Below are 26,356 nucleotides of genomic sequence, written 5' to 3' on the forward strand. Positions count from 1 at the left end.
TCCGGAGCTTAGTGAAGATAGTGGCACCGTGAAGAGTGGGTCCATGTTGGCCAGATCGTTCTATCGTAATGCACGATCTGAGAAGCCAAAAATGCAGAACACACAAAAAAAAATGGAGTGGAGTAGACCAGATCTGAGTGGAAGTGGCTCGTGAGGTGTAGCTGGCAGGGATAGCGTGGCAGGTGAGACAGGCAAACAGGTTGGCAGAGATCCGTGAAGAGACCGTGACTGTGTTCACCGCTGAGGGGTAGTTCTGTGGCAGAAGCAAACCAACGTCACAAATGAGACAACTACAATAGTACTTTGCTTGGTCAAGAAGAGAGCCATTTCGTAGATGTCATACAAGTGTACAGAGATGCTCTGACACTGGTACTGTGGTAGAGCCAGGTATTTATGCTGTGGAGACTGATGAGTAATTGGTGTCAGGTGTGCCGGTGATCAGCAGCAGGTGGGAGACCAGGGAGCCAGACCAGAAGACACACACACACACACACACACACACACACACACACACACATCTCGAGACAAACAGAGGACACACAAGACACACAAGGAGAGGAAAGCATACCAGAGCATGCAGGGGTTGTACAGGCATGGTGGCTGACTATGACAGTTAACCTATGGTATAAGCAGCAGTCACTGAAAACATTACTGTTTCATATACTTAGATCTCCCACATGCAGGGCTTTCCTCAAGGATATGGAGTAGCCAGCCAATGGGGTTGTTAGTTTTGGCCATAAAAGCCCAAATTTTGTGGCCTCTGGCACATTTTCATGCCACTACAGCAGATGGGGGGAAAGAGAAAGTGCGGCAGCAGCATGACTGAGGCCGGGTCAGAAAGTAACAGAGCTTGGACCAAAAGTGCCTTTGAATGCTCTTAATTATTTTTTTTTTTGCTGTTCTCACTTATTTTTTCTAATAAAACAAATCTGTGTGCCACAAATTGATAGGCCTAATAACTATACATTATTTCAGTGTTTAGTAATTGCCCTAAAAATCAGTTCAATTGGCAAAAATAGGCTACCTTCTAAAAAATAATAAAAATTAAGGCACAAGGGAGCCCTCACCCTCCCCTCAGTCAGCAAACTCACTATTATCCCCGCTGTCACTATCCAGGGCTGTCAAATCGGGACATCAGCTGGTCTCATCTATCCAATAGCACAGTGACAGAACTTCATTGCCAACCTATCATTCTACTACCATCGGTTTAAATCATGATTCTCTCTCTGCTTTCAGCACGTTCATGAAATGTTACGCGCCCCTCCACCTCCCCATTTCCGCTCAGTCATTCGCAGATCCTCCAGCTTATCACCTCATCAACCTCTCAGCCTTCATTCAGCCTCAGCAGAGTCTTCAGCCACCACCACCAGTGTCTGGACTCCACGGGGGAGGGGGGGGCCTTTCCTGGCTTTTTAGTATGTGGTTGTGCCGCATGTCAGTGTGTCAGTGAAAATAACTGAGAAACAGCTCTCAGGTTTTCCATTTGTAATTTTATTGCCATGAGAAAAATGAAAAAAGATGAGAAGCTGAAGTATTAATACACTAATGTAAGTAATGCAAAGGTAACAGTTTGTTTCTCTTTTTCCCTTAACAGCATATCTGCAAACTATCCATACTGCAGTGTGAATGTGACTGGTCTAATGTGTCCTCTGGATCGTTTTGGGAAACTCAACAGTGGACATGCCATCTGTGTCACATTACTCAGAGTTGACTACATTTATACGAGAAGTTGTAAACCAGAATGGGATATACACATACCTCCCTTCAAAGACTAATAAATAGCTGTCACGGTTACAAAGTAAACACGTGGCAATATCTCATGTCTCCTAAACAGCTAGCTATAAAGCACTCTGAGGGCACGCAATGTTGCACAAGCATCTAAATGTGTTATGTTGATAATGTCAAAAAAAATTTTAATGTCTTCTTTTCAATACATCTGGTCCTGGATCTGTATTATAATACACAGTGATAAGCATTAATACTGATTGGCTGTTAAATAATAATACAAAAATAGCAAGGATGAAATGAATGAGCCTACTAAGTTATAGCAATAGCTATATTTATCATAATACTGTAGTGCCACATTTTGAAGCATTACTTTATGTGGATGTGTTCATTCAAAATGGCAGAAAATCTGTTTTGGAAGGATTGGCGTAACCTACAGTATATTTGCTTCTTTTTTAAACAAGGAATCCAGAAAATAAGAATTTTGCATTTACACCTCAAGGTTCAAGTTATCTGACGAAACAAAAGTGCTGTAAATGACAGTTTAGTGGTGCTACTACTGTGAATCTGCACTAAAAGCTAGAGATGTTAAGTTGTATTTTTGGGGAAAAGAAAAGATACTATTATGGTAAAGAAAGGATTTTTCCGTGGTAAGAATTTATTACATTTTGAAAGCATCACACTTTTAAAATGGGCCATACTGTAACTAGCCCACATCATCTCAACAGACTTATCAGATCTGATATATTTATTTCAGCCAAGCACAAACTACTGATACCATCTGATTTCATGAAAGCAGAGACTATAAATGTGAGGAAACAGGAAACATACATGTGTATTCAATATATCATTCCACATTTAATTGTGTGAATTAAATATTTCTTTCTGATAAACAGCTCTGTTATAGTATGTGTAACAGTATCTACATTATGCATTTCAGACCAGATTTCGCAGTGAATTATCCCTTTAAATCCAGGACATTAATAGTGATAAATGTTATTTATATACATCTTTTATAGTGCAACTATAGATGTATATGTGAACTAAGACTTTGTATTAATTCATGTAATATTACAAAAACATCATCATTTCAGTCTATTCCAAGCAACGACATATACATGAGTGTCATTTAAAACATTATTTCCATCAGAGGAACATAGTGGAATTGTTTCATGTCCTACACAAATCTGTAAAGCTTTTTAAACACATCAAAAGAAAAGTTACGTGAAAGATGTTCAAGGCACTTAGAATTATGCATGTAGGGAACAGAAGAACATTAACAAAACTCCATATACATTAATCACATATTAACACATCAGATCCAGGTGGGAATCAAAACAGATTCAGTGATTGAAAAGGCACGTTTCTGTCTCAAACAAATGAAGTAATAAAAACCATATCCTAGCAAACATTATGTGTTGCCATTCATCCATAAAGTGCATCACATGACATTTCCAAATTCTCATTTTCCCCCCCTGCTTTCAGAACTGAGTCTCTCAGGTCATAACGACTGGGTTTCTTTCAGGTAAATTAGCACCACTGTGATATTATGGGGGGCTTCTTTCTGCATTCTTTGACTGTAGCTGAGGTTCAACTTGGTTTACCACAAATGACATATGGCACTAAAAACACAAGGGAATGTAGGCTTTTAGATGCTAAGTTTAACTGAAAGTGAAAACACAATTTCTCAAGTAAGGTCTGTAGCCTCAATGACAGTCAATGGCAGTACAAAGCAATGACATGGAAGTACCTGCAAACAGAAAGTTTTCAATCCTCTGTGATACCCACCTGGTTACCAATGCTTATCCTGAGACATTTCATTTGTCCAGACTTTTTTCTTATTTCTATAGCCACATGGGAGCATTGTTTCTCTAGTTTGAGAACAGGGCCTCTTGTCACAAGTAAGGAGCCATAAGGCAATGCACATCTGAAGAGAATATTGAGATGATAATTCAGGTTTTCTGTAGATTGTCACAGTTGTGAAAGTCATCAAACCACCCAGTGGTGCGAGTCTTCAAGTTGTCTTATTTTTTTGGTCAAGAAGCCAAACTTTGGCCTTGTGACCGCAGGATCAAATTGATCCAATCTGACGGCCAGGGTAGGAGGTTCAACAGTGAACAGTGAAGACTGCACAAGGTCTTCAGAAAGAAGTCTTCTGTAGGTGCCAGATAAAATATCCAATGAACCATTGTATAGGGGGAAATATAAGTGAAACAGGCTGTTGCAGTATAAAACTGATCCCTATAAAACCTATACACAGATCTTGAGATATAGGCTGCGTCAGATCCAACTCCAAGACTGGAAGGTGAAACAGCGGCTACAATCTGGAAGGTGAAATGGGGAATTGTGATGGGAGGAGGTAAAGGAAGGGACAAAATGAGGGCAGAATAAACAAAGGGTATGGAATAGCACTCAAACATAAGGAACGTGGAGTGGTCTAGTAGGGGAGGAGGAGGGAGCAAAAGGTGAAGAGGAGGACCAGTGTTCGTTGTTAGTGTTCCAGCTTCTGTTGGTAAAGCTGAGTGAGCTGGATGACCGGAGGAGAGGCGCTGAGTGACGGTCCACACCAACAGGCAGAGGTTCGCACCGGTTGGACCTCACACCTGCCGCTAGAGAGGGGGAGGTGACAGCAGAGGAAATACCTTCAGCATTTGACTCATTCAACTAAATGCAATGTGAGAAGTGTACACCTCAGACAACATAAAGCCAGACAGACTGAGGGGATCCAAGAAGTACAGTAGAGGAGAGATGCTAATATAGCCCAATGTGTGAGCCTCCTTGTGGGAGGAGACAGATACTGCACGACATGTTGTTAATGCCACAACACCAAGTTACAGTTATAGGGCCACTGAAAACACAGCAGGAAAACAGGTTTTACCTCTGACTCTCTCCCATCTCGCACTGCATGACAGATAATGGAGAAAGGTATCAGGGCCTTTTACTGCTGGTCTAAACCCTCAACTATAACATACACACACAATATATTGTACACAGCACCAGGAATCCACACAATTTGTGACTAGTTGAGATACAAATCTAGGTATTCATTACTATAAGCTAGAAGACAAGAAGTTCTGAGCTCTTGCTATAAAACATCAGAAAAATCAAATGTCCATTTGTTGAATAAATTACTACCTGAAATTCTTTTTTTTTTTAGATTTAGTACTATGGATGATTTTGCCAGAGTAGTTTTCAGTCTTTCAAACAGTTTATATATCTATTGCTGTGACCCAAACCTGTTTTACACAGGCTTATTTAACAACAGGACTTTCCCTGTGTGTCAACACACCAGATGGAGAGAGGAAGGAGGAAGACCTGAAATGCAGAACAACCTACAATGCCCACATAGTGAGCACACATCACCATGTGAAAGAGAGGCACTAACAGCATGTGTTAGTCACATATGATGCAGGGGAGCAGTGTGGCACAGCCAAAAGAGTCACAGAGCACAGAACATTTGCAGTACAATGAATACACACCACGGTTGGGGACAAATCATTTTCAGGTTAATCAATTCAAAAAGGGTTAGTAATACTCAATACTTAATTTCACTTGAGTGTCTATTATTTGGCCAGGTGTTGTGACACCTTGCTATCAAAATTCATTTTGGGGACCTGCAACCCTGTTCTTATAAATAACAATTACTCTCAAGCCTCTGGAGTTGAAACAGCTAAACAGCTGGGTTTGTGTCCATTAGGCCACCCTAGTTTAAGGATGGGTGGGACTTTGTGTAAGAGAAGTTACAATCTCAGCAATTTTCCAGAATTAGGTACACTGAAAGTGAACTGACCCCAACCTTGATAAACATCCTGACTGCAAGCACTTAAAAGATTTTTTTTTTTTTTTTAAGTAAATCTTAATACAATACTCACATGTTATACATATGGCCAAGTATGGACAGGAGGAACAATTACAGCAACAATTTACTGTACATATAGCATGTGAGTATTGTTTTAAGATGGACTTGGAAATAATATGAACTAATTCTTTAACACCCTGATACCACAAAACAGGAAACCTCCAGTTTAGTACAGTAGGTAACAGTGAGATACATGTAACTGAGAAGAAGAATCTGAAAAGACAGTATGCCACAGGGTTACGCCGGGGACACACAGGAGGGCCTGGCTGTTCAGACCAGAAGCGCATTTCACCGCGCCGGTCAACAAGCGATTCTGCTCCTCTGCTCTTTTCTAATCACAATAAAAAGCTGATTTTTATAATAACCTCATGAATTTATAACTGAAAGCTTTGTGTTTCTGCGGGGCGTCGCGTCTTCTGCAACAATGTCGTTAAAAGGATTGCCTTGTGTGATGATCTACGGGGAGGGGCACACACACACACACGGAAATGACAGCTAATTTTTTTTTAAAACTTACAACTAAGACAATTCTATACATGTCAGTGTCTCAGTGTCAGTGTATTCAGATTAAACTAGGTACTTCCACTGCATGCATGCCAGGTCAACGGTATAAACATAGTAACACATTTCTGACCTGCTAAGAGTACCTCTGCTGCTTCAACAGAATTTGCCTGGTGTTTCCTTTGTCTTAGTTGTAAATTTAAAAAAATTTATTCTGTCATTTCCATGTGTGTGTGTGTGTGTGTGTGTGTGTGTGTGTAAGCAGCCTAGGAAGTAACTGATACAATTGCACACACAAACTGCTCGTCTCTCCCACTCTCTGTTTAGAGACAACTGACAAATATGTGGAATAAGTAAGTCATTTAAAATACACAATCACAAACAGCAGTGACACTATTTCTAATAAATATAGTGGATGGGCAGATCTTGACATTTTATCGTTTGGGGGGGGCATGGGATATTATTTGTCAGAATCAGATCATTGCTGCTGAGCATGAGGAGATTGCGGCACACTCTGTCTGAACAGCCCAACTGGTTAACATGGGCGTTGAAAGGAAGCGGGCAGCGCTTTGGGGCGCTTCAAGCTGCTTCTGCCTCCTGTGTCCCCCCGGCGTTAGCCTGTTGAGCTGGTATGTGAAGTACCTCACATGTTATGGGGCTCTTTTTTCAGATTGGGGCAGCACTGCTGGGAAATATAAGGGCAAAAAAACACAAGAAGGGAAGGGAAAACATTTTAAAAAGCAAACTAAACAGGTGTGACTAAAAATAATAACAGTAATCATCCTTCACAATTCAGAGACTGATTTGTTTATCCAGACATGTGCTCAAGTCCAAAAGTCTGGCTCTCAGTTCAGCCTGGAATTCATTAAAGGAAACTTTGGATTAAACAAACTAAACTTTGACATTAGGAAGCCGGTAACATAATCCCACCCAATATCCAGCAAATAGGATCAATTGCTGGAAAAGAACACTTATATCTGGGCATCATGTGGAGATAGAGATGCTATGCTATTGAATATGCTGTCAATGGGTAATAAAAGACATATACACAATACAGTAACTTTTAGAATGTCTCAGTACTGTCTGTAGTAATTGGGGGTATTTTACTAATAAGTACTTTTGCCGTAGAGTGGCAGAATCATCTATGTGACATTGGATCTACATAATCCATGTTCTTATTAGGGTAAATAGTAAAAGTAGCCTATGAGGGATACATCTGAACGCCTAAAGGAGCAGTGTGTAGGATTCAGTGGCATCTAGTGGTGAAATTGCACTTTGCAACCATTTGAATACTGCTCGCCTCACACTCCCCTTCCAAGTGTGTAGGAGAAACTATGGTGGCTGCGAAAATCACTAAAGGCCCTATCTACTGTAGAAACATGGCGGAGCGACATGGCAGCCTCCATGGAAGGGGACCCCCTATCACTGTAGATATAAACGGCTCATTCTAAGATAATGAAAACACAACAATTCTTATTTTCAGGTGATAATATGCTAATGAAAACACACACATATACATATATATATATATATATATATATATATATATATATATATATATATATATATATATATATATATATATATATATATATATATATATATAACTATCTTGCATTTGCATGTTTGTCTAAGGTGGTTAGTATTTATAACATGTCAGATTTTTGCATTAGTCTTGTGCCTGTTTGACATCAATAATTACCTCCTATGTCATTTGATTAGGTAGTAGAGGCTGAGGCAGGAAAAGCCCACACTGCACAGGTCCTATCAAACCAAGTTCACTGCGGTAGAGTCATTGAGCCATGGTCTTATTTACCTCAACTGAAGAGAGATCCAGGCCTTCATTTCCCCTTGCTTTACATTTGTATAGGTGATCGTAAGAAGCCTCCAGGTTTTTCAATCTGCTCCCATTTGCCATGTTAATCTTCCGTTGATGCAAAGTCAACACATCCTCCATCTATTTCACATTAAGAGCTTCCAGCCCTTTACCCTTTACTTCAGTGAAAGGTTTACTTGGGAAATAACTAAAGGGATTGTGGAGTTTTATTAGAAGCAGCTGGCCACAAGGAAGACCAAGAAAAACAAGTGCAAGACACTCATCAGAATTTAATTTGCTCTGAGAACCTCAGAGAGTGCTGAACATGGGATGACTATGTTAATGTACTGATGATGTTGATGATGATGATGATATTAATACCGTGGAATACTGCATAGTGCTGAATTTACCACGTGAGATGGCTACTGTTTGAGACCAGGCACGGTATCATCATAATCACTGTAGTTAGTGTTTGTGTGTAAAATGGAAGAAAATAGTCTTGAAACCTAAGAAGACGCTTCAGGCCGCGGTTAGTGAAATGTGAGCCATTATGCGGCCTTTGAAGACAGCTGCATTGATCAAAATAGAAGTGTATCTGTTTCGTCAGATGCATGTGAGACGGATGACTAAAAAAAAGGGTAAAAATGCCTCTAATTAGACAGCCTTTTAAGCTGACAGGAGGAAGCAAAGCTCTCAGCGCATGAATGCTCCTCAAGATGATCCATGTGCAGCATTCCATGTTCACCACTTAACCTTGTCCTTGACCCCTGAGCCACTTCCTAAAAGCATTAGAAATGTAATTTTGGGTTCTAGTTTCGTGGCAGCAAAAACACCAAATGGGACATTTTTTTGGTCTCATTTGCACTGTGTAAAATAGAGCCAATTGTAAGAGTGGGAAGGGTGTAGTGAGATTTAAGGAGATTAAATACTTACTAATTAAACATGTGGCTGTGCGAGTTGTGTTTGTTCTCTGCATTTGTGGTGTTTGTTGGTGCATGTGCTCCTTCATCTTATTCACTACCGTGTCTGGTGTTTGTGTGTGTTTTTTACCCAGTGTCGTCAGGCATGTCCTGATCAGCCTCTGCAGCAGACGACTCCACATCTGCGTCTGCACTGCTTTCACTACCCTGAGCTGACAGACCACACGGAGACTCTGGGCTCACACACTCACCACTGGTACAGATAGACACAGACAAACACACACAACCAGGCAGTTCTTATTGAGTTATTGACTACATTTAATGCTATTTTAGCACTGAGAACTTGTGTGTGGACCTCAGTTACTACAGTCATTTCTGTCCTGCCTAAGACGAAGGACATGGTGTGAACCAGATGTGACTTGCATGTATATAATTTGTATGTTACATGTGTGTCTAACCCTTATTTTCATACGTTGTATTTATGTGTGTGTTTGTGCCTGTCTACTGACTTGATATGCTTCTCCAGTAGCAGGATGGCCTGCTCCCTCTCCTCCAGTCTCCTCTTCAGGGAGGCGATCTCCTTCTGCTTTTCAAGCAGCTCCTTCTGGAGACGATAGTTGCTCTCCTCCAGAGTCTCACAGAACGCCTGGAAAACAGAAGAAAACAGGGTGAACATTTCTGAATGCAGGAACCTTGAACAAGTACGCCTACATACAGTTATGGGCTGTGTTAAATCTATAATTAAACTGTTTACAGGTTTGGCGTGTCTGCCTGAAAAAACATGTCCAGGTCAAGTTAAGTAAGCGCTATAGGGGTAAGTGAAACTTGTGACATGTTTATTGCCTGCTGTAATGAGAGTGAGTTCCTGCCCCTCACACCAAATGCCATCAAGCTACTTCATATCCCTGTAAAATGCAGGACTGGGTATCATTTTAAATGTTTAAATACAGTGCCCATATGATACCTGAGATTGGTAGTGACTTGAAAATGATACCTTCTTCTACCATATTTTATTTTGCTAAGTATAAACACTTCTTAAAAGCAAAACAGAACTACAAAAACACAAGACCAGTAACAGCGTATTATTTTTCACACAATTTTACCTTTCTTTTTCACCAAGCTTCCAACTTATATGTATTTTTCCTGTTTTATGAACTAGGGCTGGCTTTTTTAAATATCTGTAATATCAGCTAAATTGATGTATTTAGCTGGCTAAATACCTGTATGTTGCTGTTAAGCCTTTAAGCCCTCTGTTGACACATCCTTGATTACAATGGTTCCGCTAAAAACTGGTAGCACCAGTGCTAGATAGCACCAAGGTTTCAAGAATCTTGAACGGAACCGGTTCAAGAACCGGAGCTAATTTGGTGGAAAAACACTGTGTGTGTATATATGTATGCTTCTGTGTTGTACTGGCTGTGAAAACTCCCTCTGGGACAATAAATCTAATCAAAATTTTAAAATTGTGGTGACGTAAAATTTTGTGGCCCTGATGCAGCAGCGGCAGACTTAGTAAATATGTGAATTTTACTTGACAAAGTTTTCTATACTTCCTGCTATGGACAAAATTTGGTTGGTTCTCAAAGCTACTGTATTAATGTTCAATACCCAGCCCTACTAAAATGACAAGAATCCTCTGCACAAACAAATGTACAGTACATGAGCACACATACTTCACATGTACATGCACACTTACTCTGCTCTCCTCCAGACTATCAAAAGGCCCAGGTGGGTCATCCAGACACAGAAACTCTCTCACTGCCAGGCTGTCAAGAAGAACAAATGGTGTGACATGAATGTTTGTGTGTGTGTGCATGTTTGTTGTTTTTGCACCGACCAGTATGCTCAGTAACACATTCAAAAAATACTTGCGTAAAAGCCTGACAGTGGTATCTGTTATCTATTTGTATATGTATCTGTAGCACTGACATGGCCAACACACATCACTGCATTACACAAAACCGTTTGGCATTTTTGTTAAGTATTTTGCTGATAGTTGTGACATTTAAGTTTGAATGCTTCATAATTAAAAGCAGGAATTATCAGGTGACCACTTTAGAAAAAGGCTAAATAACTCCATTTAAACATAAAAAACAGTGCAAAATCATGTCACATACCAGTTGGCAATGTCCTTGTGTGCAACCAGGTTTTGCAAAAAGGCCTGTAGTCCCAACTGTCTGTCTTCCAGGAAGTCACTGTCATAGTTGTCTTTGAACCACCGCTTAGGAGGCAGCGAGAGGCGGAAGCCTGGGAACATCTCCTTCAGCTTGAACACACAAACACACACACAAACACAGACACAGAGTGAGGGATGAGTATCACATGATTTCTCCTACATACGGTTACAGCAGTTACAGTACGAGGTTATTGACTTGCATGGACATAACGCAGAGACAAAAGTGGCAAAGTTAGTGACACTAGAGACAGACTAGAGAAATAGTACATGCTGCTGCTCCCTGAAGCACTCACACTCTGCTTCTGCATTACATGCTCTGATTAAATAAGTAATGAAGCAAGTCAGGACATAAGTCTGCTGTCCTCCAATCTATATCCCTTACTAAATAACCACCTTGTAAGGCTGTCACTAATAAACACAGATTTGATACAAATTTTAATTTTAAGGTCACATTCTTTTATTTTTTCTGCATTAAAAATATGATCATATATTTAAAATTACACATTAGCTCAGTTTGGCTAGAAAAAAATTCTATTGTGCGAAAATGAGCTTCAAAACATTATGTTAACAGGAAACATGGGGTGAGACGGTCTGCTTTTATCATTAAGTTGAATTCCTTTATTAAGTCTGCATATGTTCATAGTGTTGTGTATGACAAACTGCACTGTGCCGATGCTGGACTGATGTGTTTTTGCCGCCAATACCAATAACAATATTTGAAAGTTAAAAAAAAATCTGAAAACAATAAATTGGCCGTTATACATTTTTTACATAAATAAATAAACATTTTGATAGGGATGCCTTAAATTGATGTAACTAACAGTTGTAACCAAAATATATACAGAGCAGCACATTTACATTTGAAAAATGCACTTCAGTTCTCTCTGGTGGACAAAACTATAATGGCAACACTGTTTCCATTACCTCAAGCTTGCAGATATTTTGCTGGTTCTTTAACCATTTAACATTGCAAAAAATCCGATCTATTTTAAATCTTACTGATGCAGAAACAGTTTTACATGCTTTTATCTCCTCACTCCTCGATTATTGTAACAGCCTGTTCACTTGTTTTAATCAAAAAACTTTGACACGACTGCAGACTGTACAGACCCCAGCTGCTTGGCTGTTAACCAGGACCAAGAGGTACGATCACATCACACCTGTTTCAGCCTGTTTACATTGGTTCCCTGTTTGTTTTAGGATTGATTTTAAGATCTTGATTAGTTTTAAGGCTCTCCATGTCCTGGCTCCAGACTATATTTTAGACCTTGTAATCCCTTATGAACCTTCACGTACTTTGAGATCTTCGGACAGGGGTCTTCTGTCTGTTCCTGAGTCCAGGATGAAAACTAAGGGGGACAGAGCTTTTGCCATCAGGGCCCCAAGGCTCTGGAACAACTTGCCCGAAGAAATTAGGTTGTCTGAGTCAGTGTTTTCCTTTAAGTCTCTTCTCAAAACACATTTTTATCGAAAAGCATATCCTGATCTTACCTGAACTGGCTGTTTATTTTATTGCTTTTGTGTATTTTATTTTATATTTCATCATTCACTGTGGTATTTTATTTCTCTTGTTGTGAAGCACTTTGTACTTTGTTTTGACAAGTGCTCTATAAATAAAGTTTTATTAATATTATTATTAACCCTGAGCCCCAGGCTGCCATTCTGGGTTTGCTTTGTTTCACTTGGTGCGTGTCTCTGCCACTTCTGTCTTTTTCCCATCGAATAGATGAGTGCAGACAGTACTCAACAGCAATTAAGAAGTATAGAAAGCTGCGTTTCAGTATCTAACACAGCAGGAGGAGTAATCGCATTCTTACACCAAAATATTAAGAAAATAATTGCGTAGCAACAAGCGTCATGGCTCTGGAGAATCCTGAAGTAAATTGCATTATTATGGTATTCTCTCCTGACAAACTGTTCCCACCCTCACAGGAGCTGAGAAACAAAACGTACCTCTATTGATAAGCCTTGTATCACCCCCAGTCTCATTCTGAGATATGACTGACAGGAGGACCTGCGCTTACATGCGAAACAAGACATCTTCTTAAGTTGCACTCTGGTCGCCACCATAGCTGCTCAGTGGGGAGGTGGAAGTGTTTGAGATGACAACTCAGGTGCTTGAAGTTTACAATATCTAGAATACAGTAGGTATTTGGCCAGATTTTTGGCATAACTATGACAGTTTGGAACACACTGAGCATATGAACAGACAGCAGAGAAGTGGATTATGTTGCAGGAGTGGTTGGAGATGTTTCTATAGATGTTCTGACATGAAAACTTGTCACTATACCATTATAAATTAACTCAATCCAAAATGACCAGTCGCTGATAATATCAAGAACTACTGTAGGTAGTCACTTTTAGTTTATATCATTGTGTGCATTTCAAGAGGTATTAGAAAATATTGCCAAATACCTTTGTTGCATAAACTTACTGACCTGCTGTTTGCCTCATTTGTGACTGAAGTCTACTGTTCATTGTCCTGTGCTGACTGCCTCTACTGGAGCCTGGAGTTTGCTCAGCAGGAGGTGGGTTGGTGTGTGTGCATGTATGCACACCTCCTTGTTATGACACTTGATAGCCTGAGCTACGTGCATAAACATAGGGTGGGACAATGCTCCGGGGTATTTTTATTTATTTTTTAACTCTGTGTTGAAAACCTGATCATCTATTGACTGTGCTAGGTATTTATGCTGCCGTTTACTACAATTACATGTGCATGTTTGGCTTGTCTGTAAGGTTCATACGCAGCAGGCAAGTCCTCTTAAATAACTGTAACTTCATTGCTTTTTGCAAATACTTCTTGATAGTTACACATAGGAATATCATCCAAATGTTTGTGCTTATGTGCCACAGTGGTTAAAAATGCACCTGATGTTGAAACATTTCCAACCTGTTAAATGTATGACCAAAGAGGCCTTTATAATTACAGTACACGCATGGCAAAAGAATATCCAGCATTCCGTGAAGATTACAGCTGCCTCTGTGGAAAAGCCACGGGAATGGAGGAAAGGATGTCCACACCCCTCCTCTGTCCTCCCTCTCCTTGTTGAATGTAGGGTGTTCCCATCTCCTGTGTCGCCATTCTCCTTGCCTGGGGTTACTGTGTCTGAATTAGTAAATTGTTCATCGTAGTAATAGATTTAATCAATATTTTGCAGGCCTACAGTGATTGCTGCAGCTTTCTAACCATCATCTTTTTTCTTGTAGGTTATTTGTTCTCATACAGTGTCATCACATGGCTTAATATTTTTCCCTTCTGAATTCTGTGACCAGACTGTCTTTTCCAGAAACCACGAGAGACCTGTTCCCCTAGTTGGCCCAGGCCTGTTGGCTATTTGGGAACAGAAGACTTCTTTGTGTAGCGCTAATCCCTTCCACAGTGCACTCAAAAACAAAAGAAAGCATGCTGAAAGCACTACATTGATAGCCAAAAACAGTGGCTGCAAACATGGAGGATGATCACAAAATAAAGCTTCAGATAGGATGCACAAACACAAACATATGTACAGACAACACACATAAACACACCTTGTCGTTGAGTCTTGAGAAGTCTGTGTACCTTCTAAAAACAACCCAGCTCTCATCTGGAGTCTTCCTGACCAGGACCTTAAATACCTGCAGCAGATGATAAGACAACATACACACACACGCAATCTTAGAGCCCTGTTTACGACTGCAAAAGTGTGGAGTTGTTGCTTTTTGCCAGGTGGACTCTACCGACTTAACTTGTGTCAAACATGATGCTTACAACCAAGTATCACATGAAACAACATACTAAAGCTTAAGAGTTGTGCCACAGATACTACACAAGTTCCAAAAGGTCATGATGTCATATAAGCCGACTTTCTGGTTTCATACCGTGAACTTGGCCCTTTCCTCCATGACCTCATACCCTAGCAAAGTGGGAGTAATAGGCCTCTCCTCATCTTGCTGGCTCCCAGCAGGATCTGATATGGAGCGGGGGCAGCTGGAGTACTCTATGGAGGGCTCCAGAGTCCCGTTCACCCTGGCCTGTATCACAGTGCTCTGGAGGGGTGGTGGTGGTGGTGGTGTCCTGCTCCGGCTACCTCTGTCCGCGCAGCGGGATTGGCGTTGGGAACCTAATCCTCCACATCCTCTTCCGTGGTCCTCCCTGGTGATAGAGGGCGAGGACAAGCTGTTGGAGACGCTGCCTAGTGATGAAGCTCGCTGTGGCCGTCTGAGCTTGCTGCTACCCCCTGACCAGGCTCTGTCCAGGGGCACAGGGACAGGCACAAAGGGCGATGCCATCTTCCTGCCCTGCCACTGCAGCAGTCAACAAGGTTCCTAACACTGACGCTGACCTTGCCTTGCTTCAGTCCTGCTGTGTGATGAAGTGAGTAACGCTCACCCTGAGGGGCTGACGAAGACTGAGCACTCTGTACAAAAAAAAAAGACAAGAATAATTTGTTATGTACATTGTACTTATGATCAAAACTGACAATAAGCTTCCCTAAATACAGACTGCAAAAATGGGATCCTCAGAATTCCCTTAAACTTACACCAATGAAGCAGAATCTGTCAGCGAACATTATCCTGAAATAGGGGTACCAGACTGTGAGGGCAGATGAATTATTTACATGAGCCACATGTCATTCATGATTTATGGATTTGTGCATTATGTGTAAAATTCACGATGGAAAAAGCCTACAAACACCATCTTGTCAATTGGTTAGCTTTCCCTATTCCAACTGAAGTCTGACCTGTCCCAGTGAATGCTGCAAAAAGGAATGAGGCATGATGCTTTGATTTGAGATAAAGAAAGAGAAACCTGCATGTTGGTTTTCATGGCAGAAACCAATTTCTGTTCAAACTGAAGGACTGGCAGCTGTGTAGCTGGCAGTACGTGTTCACATTAATTCAGCATCAGTGGAGCTTATAGAAGCCAGTTCTGCGCTTCTGTATGACTAGAAACGTAAAACCCTAACAACAGGCTAATAATACACATTTTATTGTGTGTATAGAAAGTTACACATTTCAATGTCATATCAAGGCCAGGACAAGAGAAAAATAACAATAACAACAACAATAACACCACCACCACCACCACAAGTACGAAGAGGGTGTAAAGGAAAGAGTTAACAAATGACAGACTTCGTTTATTGCTCATGCTGCCCACTGACTCGTACAGCTATTTTGGTGCGCTTGAGAAACATGACGAAAAGAGCTGTGACTACGTTAGAGCCAACATGACAACAAAACACTAGCTTCCTAATATTCTGCTTCATCCTTTTAAGTCACGTTTTTTTTTTTAAGTCAAGTGGTTAACGATGTAGCTTGCGTTTTACTGAACAGTACGAACTCTATTAACAAAATTGGGCAGTGTAGTTAACCTAGCTAGTGTAACGTTACCCTGCTTCTTGATTCAGGCAGAAATGGTAGCTACAATGGCTATCACTTTATAGTAAAACAGGTAATATTGTAAATTACTGTTATAGGAAGTAACCACCAGGTAACGCAGTTAAAAAAATCATCATTTTAGAGTCACTGCTACAGCTAACGTTAGCTAGGTTAGTTAACGTTACGGTTGCTTAACGTTACTATTCACAACAGTCCAACTAAAGCATGCAAACTGCAACTCTTATTGAAATAAGAGCTGCATATAATATTAGATTCATGCCGAATCGGGTCGCAGCTATAGTTCGTCAAAGTTAGTTTATTTTCTTTCAGGTAACTTATTTTGCCAATAATAAATAAGGCAACGCTTAACCGACACGTTTCTGAACGGCGTTTAGCGTATCCTCTTATCTATCTGAAAGACCCTGGGATACAAGGCTATATCACCTTACCTTCACGTTAGCTAGTAAGCTAGGACGGGCAGCCTATGTGGACAAAGCTAAGATGACGCATGATGAAGAGGACTTTTGCTTACCGTAGAAGACCAGTATCCTTCCCCTTCAAAAAACAATTTTGTTATAACGCTAACGTTACACATAAAGCCCGATGTCTGATTGTACTGTTGCTGTTTATCCACTGCACTATCTCCTCTCCTCCCCTGTCCTGTTCATGTTAGCTCACTTGAATTCAATTCAGACCACGACCGCTGCAGTGCTTCAAGATAACCAGGTGAGGGCGCTGTAACACATAATATTGTACAACAGTAGTTGTAACTTCTAGGCAAAAGGATTGGTGGTGGCTGTCAGTGCATCCCATGGCTGGTCAGCACATGCTCAGGCTGCACAACATGCAGTGTCAGTTCTTGGTCATCTTCATTCTTTATAGCCTACTGGCAGTTATTAAAAAACTTGTAGAGAAATTATGCGAGTATCTGTATATAGTGTAGAATAGCTCCTGTTATGTGAAGTAGCCCTGCATTGATTACATAACTTATATGCTCTGTTAAAACGATTGTCTTTAAAAGGTGTATAAACTAAATCTGGTTTGAATTGCTTGATATATTTCTTGATTCACAGTGCCCTCATAAATGTGAAAATCCCATTTGTACACTGATGTTTATGAAGATTACTGCTTAAGCAACTGTAGCCTGCACTTTGTCTTTATTTCAGCATCCATCCATTCATCAATACCTTTTCTGTATCAGTTTATTCTAAATGTATTGTTATGTGGGGTGTCTGTAGTTAGCAGACTCTTACAAAGCGCACCCATTGGTACAAGACATGTATCCAAACCATAATATGGGTGGGTGTGTCTTTCACTGATGGGTGTGATTTCTAGATACTTTCTCAAGCTGTGGCAAAGACCTGCTTAAGCTTGGGTGTGTCAGAGTGTAAAATAACACAGCGAAGTCTCCCTTTAACTGAATCTTTCTGGAACACTTGCTGACTTGAAGAAGAGTGTATGTCAGTAAGTACAGGATGTGCCTTATTGTCACTTGATTTTGATGATAAGAGTGAGCGTCAGCCAGGCTTTGCGCATCTGACAGTTCTTGATTTATGTTCTCTTTTATGCTCAACAGTCATTGCGTAGTGATGAGCAATATCTATGTGATTTTACTGAGTTTGGTGACATTTAACTTTTGTTTAAGAAGATTTAGACTTATCAGCAAGTGTAAAAATTATGGCGAAGGGAAAATGGGGATTTGTCTACACACGTCGGGGAAGGGATAGTGTTACTGGAGGACACTGCTAAGTTGTAAAAGAGAACACCAATGTAGAGGAGTATTCTAAAGGTTTGCACAAGCTGCTTGAATTTTAAAACTTAAAAATGTTTAATAGTTGGCAAATTAAACCAAGAGGCCAAAGACTTGGACTTCATAAAAACAATAATATACATTTAGTAGTTTCTCTGAAACACTTATATGGTCCTTGAGCATCCTCATAAAAGGTGCAAGAATGCAGACAAAGAAACATTCTCACCTCCACTTGAGAATGGAAAAGAGACTGATTCCTACCAATTGTAACTTTTTTAAAGCTATTTACGTATCACATTATCAGGGAAACCTACAGTATCTTGTCCAAACAGGAGAGTGCAACTTATCAGATACACGGATGTGCTACAGTTTATAAAGCAATGTTTTCTTTGTATTAGAGAAAATGGCGACATCAACCCCTCTATCCAAGGCCAACAGCACCTTCTCTCTGGCTTTGTTCAAAAAGCTGAGTGATGACGACAAGACCGCAAATATCTTCTACTCTCCTTTTAGCATCTCTTCAGCCCTGGCTATGGTGATGCTGGGGGCCAGGGGCAACACAGCCACACAGATGTCAGAGGTACAATACACACACACACACACACACACATACATATACACACACACACACACACTTAAACACACACTGTGAAAATTAACAGTACAAAGGTTACAGTTCTCATGTTAACACACTCATTTGGACCAAGTGTTTATACATGCATGCATTCATCATGCTATCACATTTCGCCACCATATTGATTGCATCACAAGAAAAAGAAAAAGGCGTGGGTTCAGGTTTCAAGTTCTGTCATGTGCACAGTTTTTCTTATGTATTCCTAACACAGAATGGTACTGGAGATGACAGGAGGGGTTTAGTCAGAATTTTCACTTGAAAAACCTAACTGTCTGGCAGAATGAGGTGTGGCAGGAGAAAGTGTCTGCACAGGCATTAATTACTCATTCTGCCTCCCAGCATCAGCAAAAACAGGCAGAGGAGGAGTTAAATTCCTCTGTAAGCAGTAGACCACAAAAATGATCCACACTGTAAAGCGGCGAAGCCAAAATGGGAGTGATACGGTCCTGTCTTAAGTGAATTTCAGTGGTGGAAAGTCTATAAGTACATTTAATCAAGTACTGTACTTAAGCACTCATTTTCGAGGTACTTGTACTTTATTAGAGAATTTCAATTTTCTGCTATTTTATACCTCTACTCCACTCCATTTCAGAGGCAAATATTGTACTTTTTACTACATTTAGTTGTAGCTGTAGTTGCCAGTTTACTTTGATGCACAGGTTAACCACAGGTTAGCTCCACCTTGACCCTCTACAATATTGCTTACATGTTAATGCATCAGTAATAACAATCAAATGGTATAATATACATTATAACACTGGACCATTTTTTTGCATGATGAGTACTTTGAACCTTTGAGTTCATTTTGCTGTTAATTGTTCTGTTCTTCTACTTTAGTAACATTTTTAATGCGTGAATTTAACTTAATTTTTACCGAATGGAATTGCTACTTTTACTTACGTAAAGGATTTGAATACTTCTTTCACCACTGAGTGAGTTTGACAACTTGCAGCTACTGCCCAGACTGGAATGACCCCAGAGTGAAACTGTGCTGTTACAGCAATGTACTATGCAAATCACAAAACCAATCTAATGTCGATGGAGCAACAGTTGCCTTTCAGCCAGAAATTGCGCAGAGCCAAAGCGAGGGGAAGCTTCACAGTTTCAATAGGAGTGTTAGTAGATGTTTTAAAGTAGGCATTGACAGTCTCTGATGAACTTTCATTGGAATTTTACTTGAAAGTCATTCTGACATTGTAGGTTAACAAAAGAGTTGTGGTGAGGAAAACATGAATGTACATGCATGGCTTGGTGTCTATGTGTGATTTAACATGAGGCTTCCGTTCACTGGCCAGTTACCAGAGAGTGCAGTTGCAATGCTTAAGTTTTGGTTAACCTGTGCATCAATCTGCCCTGCACACACACACACACACACACACACACACACACACACACACACACTATCAATGTTGAACTTAACAATGATCCTAATGATAAAAGAAACTACTATTTGCACCCCCAGGTCCTCTGCTTCACTGAGGCAGAGCAACCGAAGGTGGCAGGAACACAGCAGATGCAAACCCAGTCGCCAGTGCAGTCGCAGATGCAGTCGCAGATGCAGACGCGGAAGCAGATGCGGGCGCAGATACAGCAGTCCAGCAGACTGCCACAGTATCTGCTCAAGGTGGTAACAAAGCCAAAATTAAAGGAATGATTAATGATTAGGCTGGGTGAGGATTTCACATTTAACTTCCCACTGCTTTGCTTGCTAATTTCCAATATCTTGCAGCATCTTTTCAAACTGAATTTGGAAATATGAAGTGTAACGCAAAGCTTAAAACAGCAGAACAAGCAGATTTATGCAGCAGATGAAAAATGTCTTACAAAAACCCACCATCCTAATGAAAATGACAACATAATGGTGGACAAGTGGTGGGTAATGGTTTGTGTAGATGCTTTTGAAAAAGCTTTCCCATGGGTTATTTTATATTAATGTTAATAATTTGACGAAAACTATGACACCAAAATCATCCATATTATGTCACTATCACAGGGCAACATTTTATGCTAATACATTAGCACTGACACATTGAGTAGCCTTAATAGAAGGCCAATACAGTAGCATTATCCAAAAAGAAAAGATGTATTAATTAACTCACTGTAACCAATGTAAGCTTTAAAGCTGCTAAAACTTTTTAATTTTCTCCCTTGATAATGGTTACCTCAACACAATGTATGCAAAACTGTAGCATGGAACACTGGGGTTAATGATGATTTTGGTGTCTATTCTCATAATTTAACAGGTAAGCCGATCACAAGGCCAATGATCCATATTAACATAATACAAAGTTGTCTTTAATCTGTCTTTTATCTGTCGCGGCAGTATGTCTTTGTAACACGCAGGTCTTCTCTGGCTGTTTGCAGTGCCTGAAACCGCAGAATGGTCAAGATGATGTCCACACAAGCTTTGCCAAACTGCTGAGCGAGCTCAACAAGGCAGACGCTCTGTATTCCCTCAGCCTTGCCAACAGGCTGTATGGGGAGCAGTCCTACCAGTTTGTTGAGGTGTGTGTATGTGAGCCTGTTGTGCTCAGCATGACTGAATTAATTGGTGAGGGAGTGAACTGCAGCCCTGAAATATAGTTATGTGGATAAATGCCTTGCAATTTGGCCTTAAGCTCAAACCTGTAAATGTGCAGACTTATTCCCAGTTAGCTGAACCCTGGCCTTCTCAAGGTTCTACACATCCATTTGTATACTAAGAGACAACATGTACACTGTTGAAAAAGTCTATTGGTGTAAATTTCAAGTAAAATAATAGTTCAAAAATAATAATAACAGTAATTTTATTTGTCTAGCATTTTTCAAGCGAGGAGCACAAAGTGTTTTCCAGCGCAGGGTAAAATGAAACGCAACAAAAATAAGATTCAGGTTACTATAAGAACAACAGCATAAAAAGAGTTAAAAAAAAGAAAAAACAGCTAGTGAATAGTTAATACATGACAATACAAATACAATACGATACAATACAATACAAATTACTTTACCTAAAAAAGAACCAGTAAGGTTTAGGCTACCAACAGATGAATTCAACCAAAAAGCTTTGGAACCAGAAAACTTGCATTAATTAGGACATCTAGACATTTGGATTTAAGAAATTAATACAATGTTGATCAATTTGATAAATGACAGGTAAACTATCTAAATCTAAATAAATATATTACTTGACTGAGTTTATTTGAACTATTAGAACTATTCATACAATGCCATAGTTATAGTGGTGAATCTGTTGGATTTCTGTTGGCTTTAGAGTTTCATTTCAGTATTAAAGTGCGTACAGTTTGTTTTAGTTATGTGATGTTCCTCATTAAATCAAATCCTGCTATGCAGTTGCAGTAAAAAAAGAAGTGCTGCCTGTATTGCTGAACCAGCTAACTGTAGGAGGCAGTTAGATGATTCATCATACTGAACGACTGCTTTCAGCTCTCATGTTGCCTTTATTTCAATTTGAATATTTTATTTCAAACTGAAAACTGTCAACAACAAATGGAACTTGTGCAAATGAAACAGTATTCCTTGAAGTCTCTCTTGCTTGTGAATTGGTTAATGTGAGTATTTAATTGTGGTGTGAGTATTCAAATGTGCTGTTTCTGATTCCAGGATTTCTTAGCAGAAACCAGAAAACACTACAACGCTGAGCTGGAGTCTGTGGACTTCAAAACCAACGCAGAGGCGGCCAGGGTCGACATCAATAGCTGGGTGGAGAAGCAGACGCAAGGTAAATCACATTTACATACACACAGTCATCAGTGCATTACAGAGATGAGACTTGCCATTAGATCTACAGGGCTCTGGTGCAACCTGCTCAAGGAAATTAAACAGGCAAGCTCTTAATCACAATTTTATTAGACATTATTTTAAACCAACCTTTACTTTATGTTTTGTATCCTTTTATACGTTTTTTTATAATTGTTTTTTCCCCTCTTTTTTAATTTCAACTTGATTTTTTCCATTTTCTCTCCCTTTGGACTTCTTTTCTGATTTTATATTTGAGCGCTCTGTAACTTGTTTTTTGTGCATCTCGAGTTCTTCCTCTTCTAGTAATGTTAGTACTTCTAGTAGAATAAGAAATCTACTTTTCCTGAGTTTTGTATGAAAATATTGCTAGAGCCTGTGTCCGTGTCTCTGTCTTAATGATGACGGCTTTGCTCGTTACTGTTCACCAGGTAAAATCAAGGACCTGCTGGTCCCGGATGTGCTGGATCACATGACCAGACTGGTGCTGGTCAATGCCATCTACTTCAAAGGCAACTGGAGCAAACAGTTCAAGGAGGATTTGACTGTTGATGCTCAGTTTAGAATAAACAAGGTAACACTGCACAAAGAGAGCACTGGATGGAGAAACACTGAGGAACAAAAGCAGCATTCTGGGTTCATGAAATGCTTTTGCATGATAGTACACAGTTTACCTGAGGTCTGTAAAACTGTAGCTGGCATGTGCATGGCACTGTGATAGTAGACCATTACAAAGCTGTGTTGATTAAGCTGGATGGAAATTTACAGCTTGAAAGTGATACTTACCATTATGTCGTATCATGTTTGTAGTTTGATCTGCCGTATCTCACAATTGAATCTAATCTAATCTAACCTCACAGTGCAACAAAGTCAGGTAAAAGTGGTGTGCAAACAGCAGCAGACTAGAAAAGCCAGTTTTAGTCTTCCCTGAAGAAGAATTTGTTTGAGGACAATGCCAATGTTCCCATTGGTCATGGAATTTCTGGAATATCCTGGAACGATATGTTAGAGTTGTTTCAGACAGGGAAAGTCAGGGAATTTGATTAATTCAGGAAAAAAGAAAAAATGCAAAATGCAAAAAATTGCATTGCCCCCCCCCGCAAAATGTTTCACCAGGATGAAAAATGTTAAGAGATCAGGCTTCCATCATAATAATAGTGTTTATCTGCTCCCTAGCGAGAAAAACAGAAATATGCTGATTAACTCAGGTCATATGTATTGTACATCATAAGTCGGACCTATGATAGGTAGAATTAAACCATGCAACATGGACACATGCGCAGAAAACAGAATTATCCAAAAAGCCAAGCATGTATTACAGTTTTAGGGAGTGTGAGCTTTGAGGGAATAAAGAAAAGTGCTTGTTCTGTTTGCTGTTGTCTTTAGAATGACACTAAGCCGGTGAAGATTATGAGCCAGAAAAGTGAATTCTCTCTCAACTCCATTCCTGAGGCCAACTGCCAGGTAATGTCCATGTTCTTCAGCAGTATAGTTTTGCCCATGCTTGTTTGTCTGTCATGCAATTTGATATTTCAATAATTTGTGAACCGATTTCAATGAAATATGGTGGACAGATTCATCATGATCCACAGAACAATTGGTTCCATTTTGGTGATGATTGAATACATGAGATTTATGATTTTTAAAATCATTTCCATAGCCCGAACTATGAAACTAATAGAGGGCGGGACTTTTTTTCCCCCCAAATACCAACCTGTTTTTCAGGATAAGGAAATCAGATTCTCTTTAAATGAAATGAAATTAAAAACAGAATGTTTCTGGACAGATCCTAGAGATGCCCTATAAAGGGAAGGACCTCAGCATGCTAATTTTCCTGCCCAATGAGATAGAGGATGACACCACAGGCTTGGAGAAGGTAGGACACATATGTATACACATAGAGTAAACAAATGCACAATTCTAAACAGACAGACTAATGACTGATATTATATCCACACTAGCTGGAAAGGGAGCTGACCTATGAGAAATTTGTGGAGTGGACTCGTCCAGACATGATGGGTCAAACTGAGGTTGAGGTGAAGCTGCCTCGATTCAAGATGGAGGAGAAGTATGACTTGAAAGATGTCCTGACCAGCATGGGCATGGTGGACGCTTTTGATGTCACAATGAGTGACTTCTCTGGTGAGACATATGCCATCACTGTATAATCTGAAGGATTATTTTAAGAGTAAAACATAACTGAACAGACAAAAGAGCACCACTTCCCGTACAGTAATCTTGAAGAATCTAGAAAAAAAGATACTACAGTACACCGCACTAAATTAATTAGAGATTCCTAAGAAGTGCAGTGCAAAAACACTCACTGCTACAGCAGAGACAAAGAAAAACATTACTGATTTGGAAATAAATAAACATTATCTATCACCAGGACTGCTAAGAAAACAGAAATATACAGAAATGTCATTAAATGTGTCTTTCAAAACATCCAAAAAGTTGCACTTGAAATCTAAACAACCATGACGAAAACATGACATCAGTTATGCAAAACACAAGGCAGCCTGCATTACTGATTTAGTATGCGTGGTAAAACAATGGACTCTCTCTCCTCTGCTGACAGGCATTTCTCCGGAAAAGGACCTGGTACTGTCAAAGGTCATCCACAAGGCTGTTGTGGAGGTCAACGAGGAGGGAACTGAGGCTGCTGCTGCCACTGCTGTCATCATGACGGAAAGCCTTATGATCCCTGCCACCTTCATTGCAGACCACCCCTTCCTCTTCTTCATCCGACATAACCCCACCAAGAGCATTCTCTTTGCCGGCCGATACTGCTCCCCTGAGTAAGCACTGCTGTGTGTTCTGTAGACACGGATGGGTTGTGAGACAATAAAAGGCCTTTCACCCCTCCTACATAAGAGCAAGAGCCACAGATTCAAAGAGACATCTTTTTAGTTGTTTTTTTGTCTCTTTGGTTGTTTTGTGTCTCTTTATGGTTGTTTTGTTCATTTTGTGTCTATTTGTAGTTGTTTTGCTTCTCATTTTGGTTGTTTTGCATCTCATTTTGGTCATTGTGTCCATTTTGTGTCTATTTGTAGTTTTTACAATACAATTCAAGATGTTCTCCTCTTAATCCAGAGAAAATTAAAATCTGACATATGTTTGATGAACTGAGTAAACCAAAGAGTATAATATAATAGAAGCACATAGCCTTTTTCCAAATCTGTATGTCATGTTTAAACACTGAATTACAATACGTACTTTATTATGACTGTTCAAAACATAATTTACCAGCCTAACATATAGCATATGCATATACTGAACATGAAGTAAAGAAAGATGAGTTTACATTAGGGTGTTACTGTTGCCATTGAATGCAGACTGTTTCCTTTGCCTTAACAAATAGAATAAAGAGTGGGGTATGAATCAATGTTAGTCATATTTTTGTTTCATTTAATAAATCCTTTTTTTACTGATGTAACCGCCCGGCAGATTAAATATACACATCCACTTCAGTTTATTCAATTAATTGGCTAGTCAAGACCAGAAATAAAAACCGCAGGGAGGTCCTATTTCCTCACAGCAGAATGGGGCGGGGTCGGATAAAAGGCGGGGTTGGATGTCCGACCAACAAGAAGCTTCCAGGACATTGTAATAAAGTTCTGTACATTAACGTAAAATAAGAAATTTCAGATATATAGACAATATGTTCAATACTTATTTTACCCACTGTGTGTGTATATATATATATACACACAGTGGGTAAAATAAGTATTGAACATGTCACCATTTTTCTCAGTAAATATATTTCTAAAGGTGCTATTGACATGAAATTTTCACCAGATGTTGGTAACAACTCATGAAATCCACACATGCAAAGAAATCAAACCATATATGTCCATAAATTAAGTTATGTATAATAAT

At 39.8% G+C, this 26,356-nt stretch overlaps 2 protein-coding genes across 10 annotated transcripts; one reads left to right on the forward strand and one right to left on the reverse strand.

The window, feature by feature from the left end:
- Positions 1-2,363: 2,363 nt before the first annotated feature.
- snx16 (sorting nexin 16) lies at positions 2,364-17,029 on the reverse strand. 6 transcript variants are annotated; one of them, XM_044177364.1, is made up of 9 exons: positions 16,891-17,027; positions 15,521-15,573; positions 14,859-15,397; positions 14,529-14,615; positions 10,939-11,087; positions 10,518-10,587; positions 9,331-9,467; positions 8,952-9,074; positions 2,364-4,334 (listed from the first exon to the last, which is right to left on the reverse strand). In XM_044177364.1, the coding sequence occupies exons 3-9, from the start codon at positions 15,267-15,269 to the stop codon at positions 4,217-4,219; spliced, it is 1,095 nt and encodes a 364-aa protein (XP_044033299.1). In that variant the 5' UTR covers positions 15,270-15,397; positions 15,521-15,573; positions 16,891-17,027; the 3' UTR covers positions 2,364-4,216. The 6 variants fall into 6 exon arrangements, with proteins under 6 accessions (XP_044033299.1, XP_044033298.1, XP_044033303.1 ...); XM_044177368.1 differs by lacking the exon at positions 15,521-15,573 and adding an exon at positions 6,733-6,767 and having other exon boundaries at positions 4,196-4,334; positions 16,891-17,029; XM_044177366.1 differs by lacking the exon at positions 15,521-15,573 and adding an exon at positions 6,733-6,770 and having other exon boundaries at positions 4,196-4,334; positions 16,891-17,029.
- Positions 15,729-25,862, forward strand: LOC122867036 (leukocyte elastase inhibitor-like). Of its 4 annotated transcripts, none has more exons than XM_044177359.1 (11): positions 15,729-16,902; positions 17,052-17,084; positions 18,509-18,688; positions 20,205-20,366; positions 21,107-21,247; positions 22,343-22,460; positions 22,909-23,051; positions 23,864-23,941; positions 24,264-24,353; positions 24,439-24,619; positions 25,056-25,862. In XM_044177359.1, the coding sequence occupies exons 1-11, from the start codon at positions 16,867-16,869 to the stop codon at positions 25,277-25,279; spliced, it is 1,386 nt and encodes a 461-aa protein (XP_044033294.1). In that variant the 5' UTR covers positions 15,729-16,866; the 3' UTR covers positions 25,280-25,862. The 4 variants fall into 4 exon arrangements, with proteins under 4 accessions (XP_044033294.1, XP_044033297.1, XP_044033296.1 ...); XM_044177362.1 differs by having other exon boundaries at positions 15,980-16,431; positions 17,032-17,084; positions 18,507-18,688; XM_044177361.1 differs by having other exon boundaries at positions 16,891-17,084; positions 18,507-18,688.
- Positions 25,863-26,356: the final 494 nt, after the last annotated feature.

The sequence above is a fragment of the Siniperca chuatsi genome, linkage group LG19 (assembly GCF_020085105.1).
Source record: "Siniperca chuatsi isolate FFG_IHB_CAS linkage group LG19, ASM2008510v1, whole genome shotgun sequence".
In the NCBI taxonomy this organism is placed as follows: Eukaryota; Metazoa; Chordata; class Actinopteri; order Centrarchiformes; family Sinipercidae; genus Siniperca; species Siniperca chuatsi.

What these genes read in the sequence shown, in the direction of transcription:
- snx16 (XM_044177363.1), bottom strand. Translation starts at nt 15,269, where the DNA reads ATGGCATCGCCCTTTGTGCCTGTCCCTGTGCCCCTGGACAGAGCCTGG. An exon ending in CACAAGGACATTGCCAACTG is followed by an intron (nt 10,588 to 10,938) that starts GTATGTGACATG and finishes TCTTCTTGACAG; the next exon opens with CCTGGCAGTGAGAGAGTTTC. An exon ending in CTACTGGAGAAGCATATCAA is followed by an intron (nt 9,075 to 9,330) that starts GTCAGTAGACAG and finishes TATCTGTACCAG; the next exon opens with TGGTGAGTGTGTGAGCCCAG.
- LOC122867036 (XM_044177359.1), top strand. Translation starts at nt 16,867, where the DNA reads ATGATGAAGAGGACTTTTGCTTACCGTAGAAGACCA. An exon ending in AGTCCTACCAGTTTGTTGAG is followed by an intron (nt 21,248 to 22,342) that starts GTGTGTGTATGT and finishes TTCTGATTCCAG; the next exon opens with GATTTCTTAGCAGAAACCAG. An exon ending in CACAATGAGTGACTTCTCTG is followed by an intron (nt 24,620 to 25,055) that starts GTGAGACATATG and finishes CTCTGCTGACAG; the next exon opens with GCATTTCTCCGGAAAAGGAC.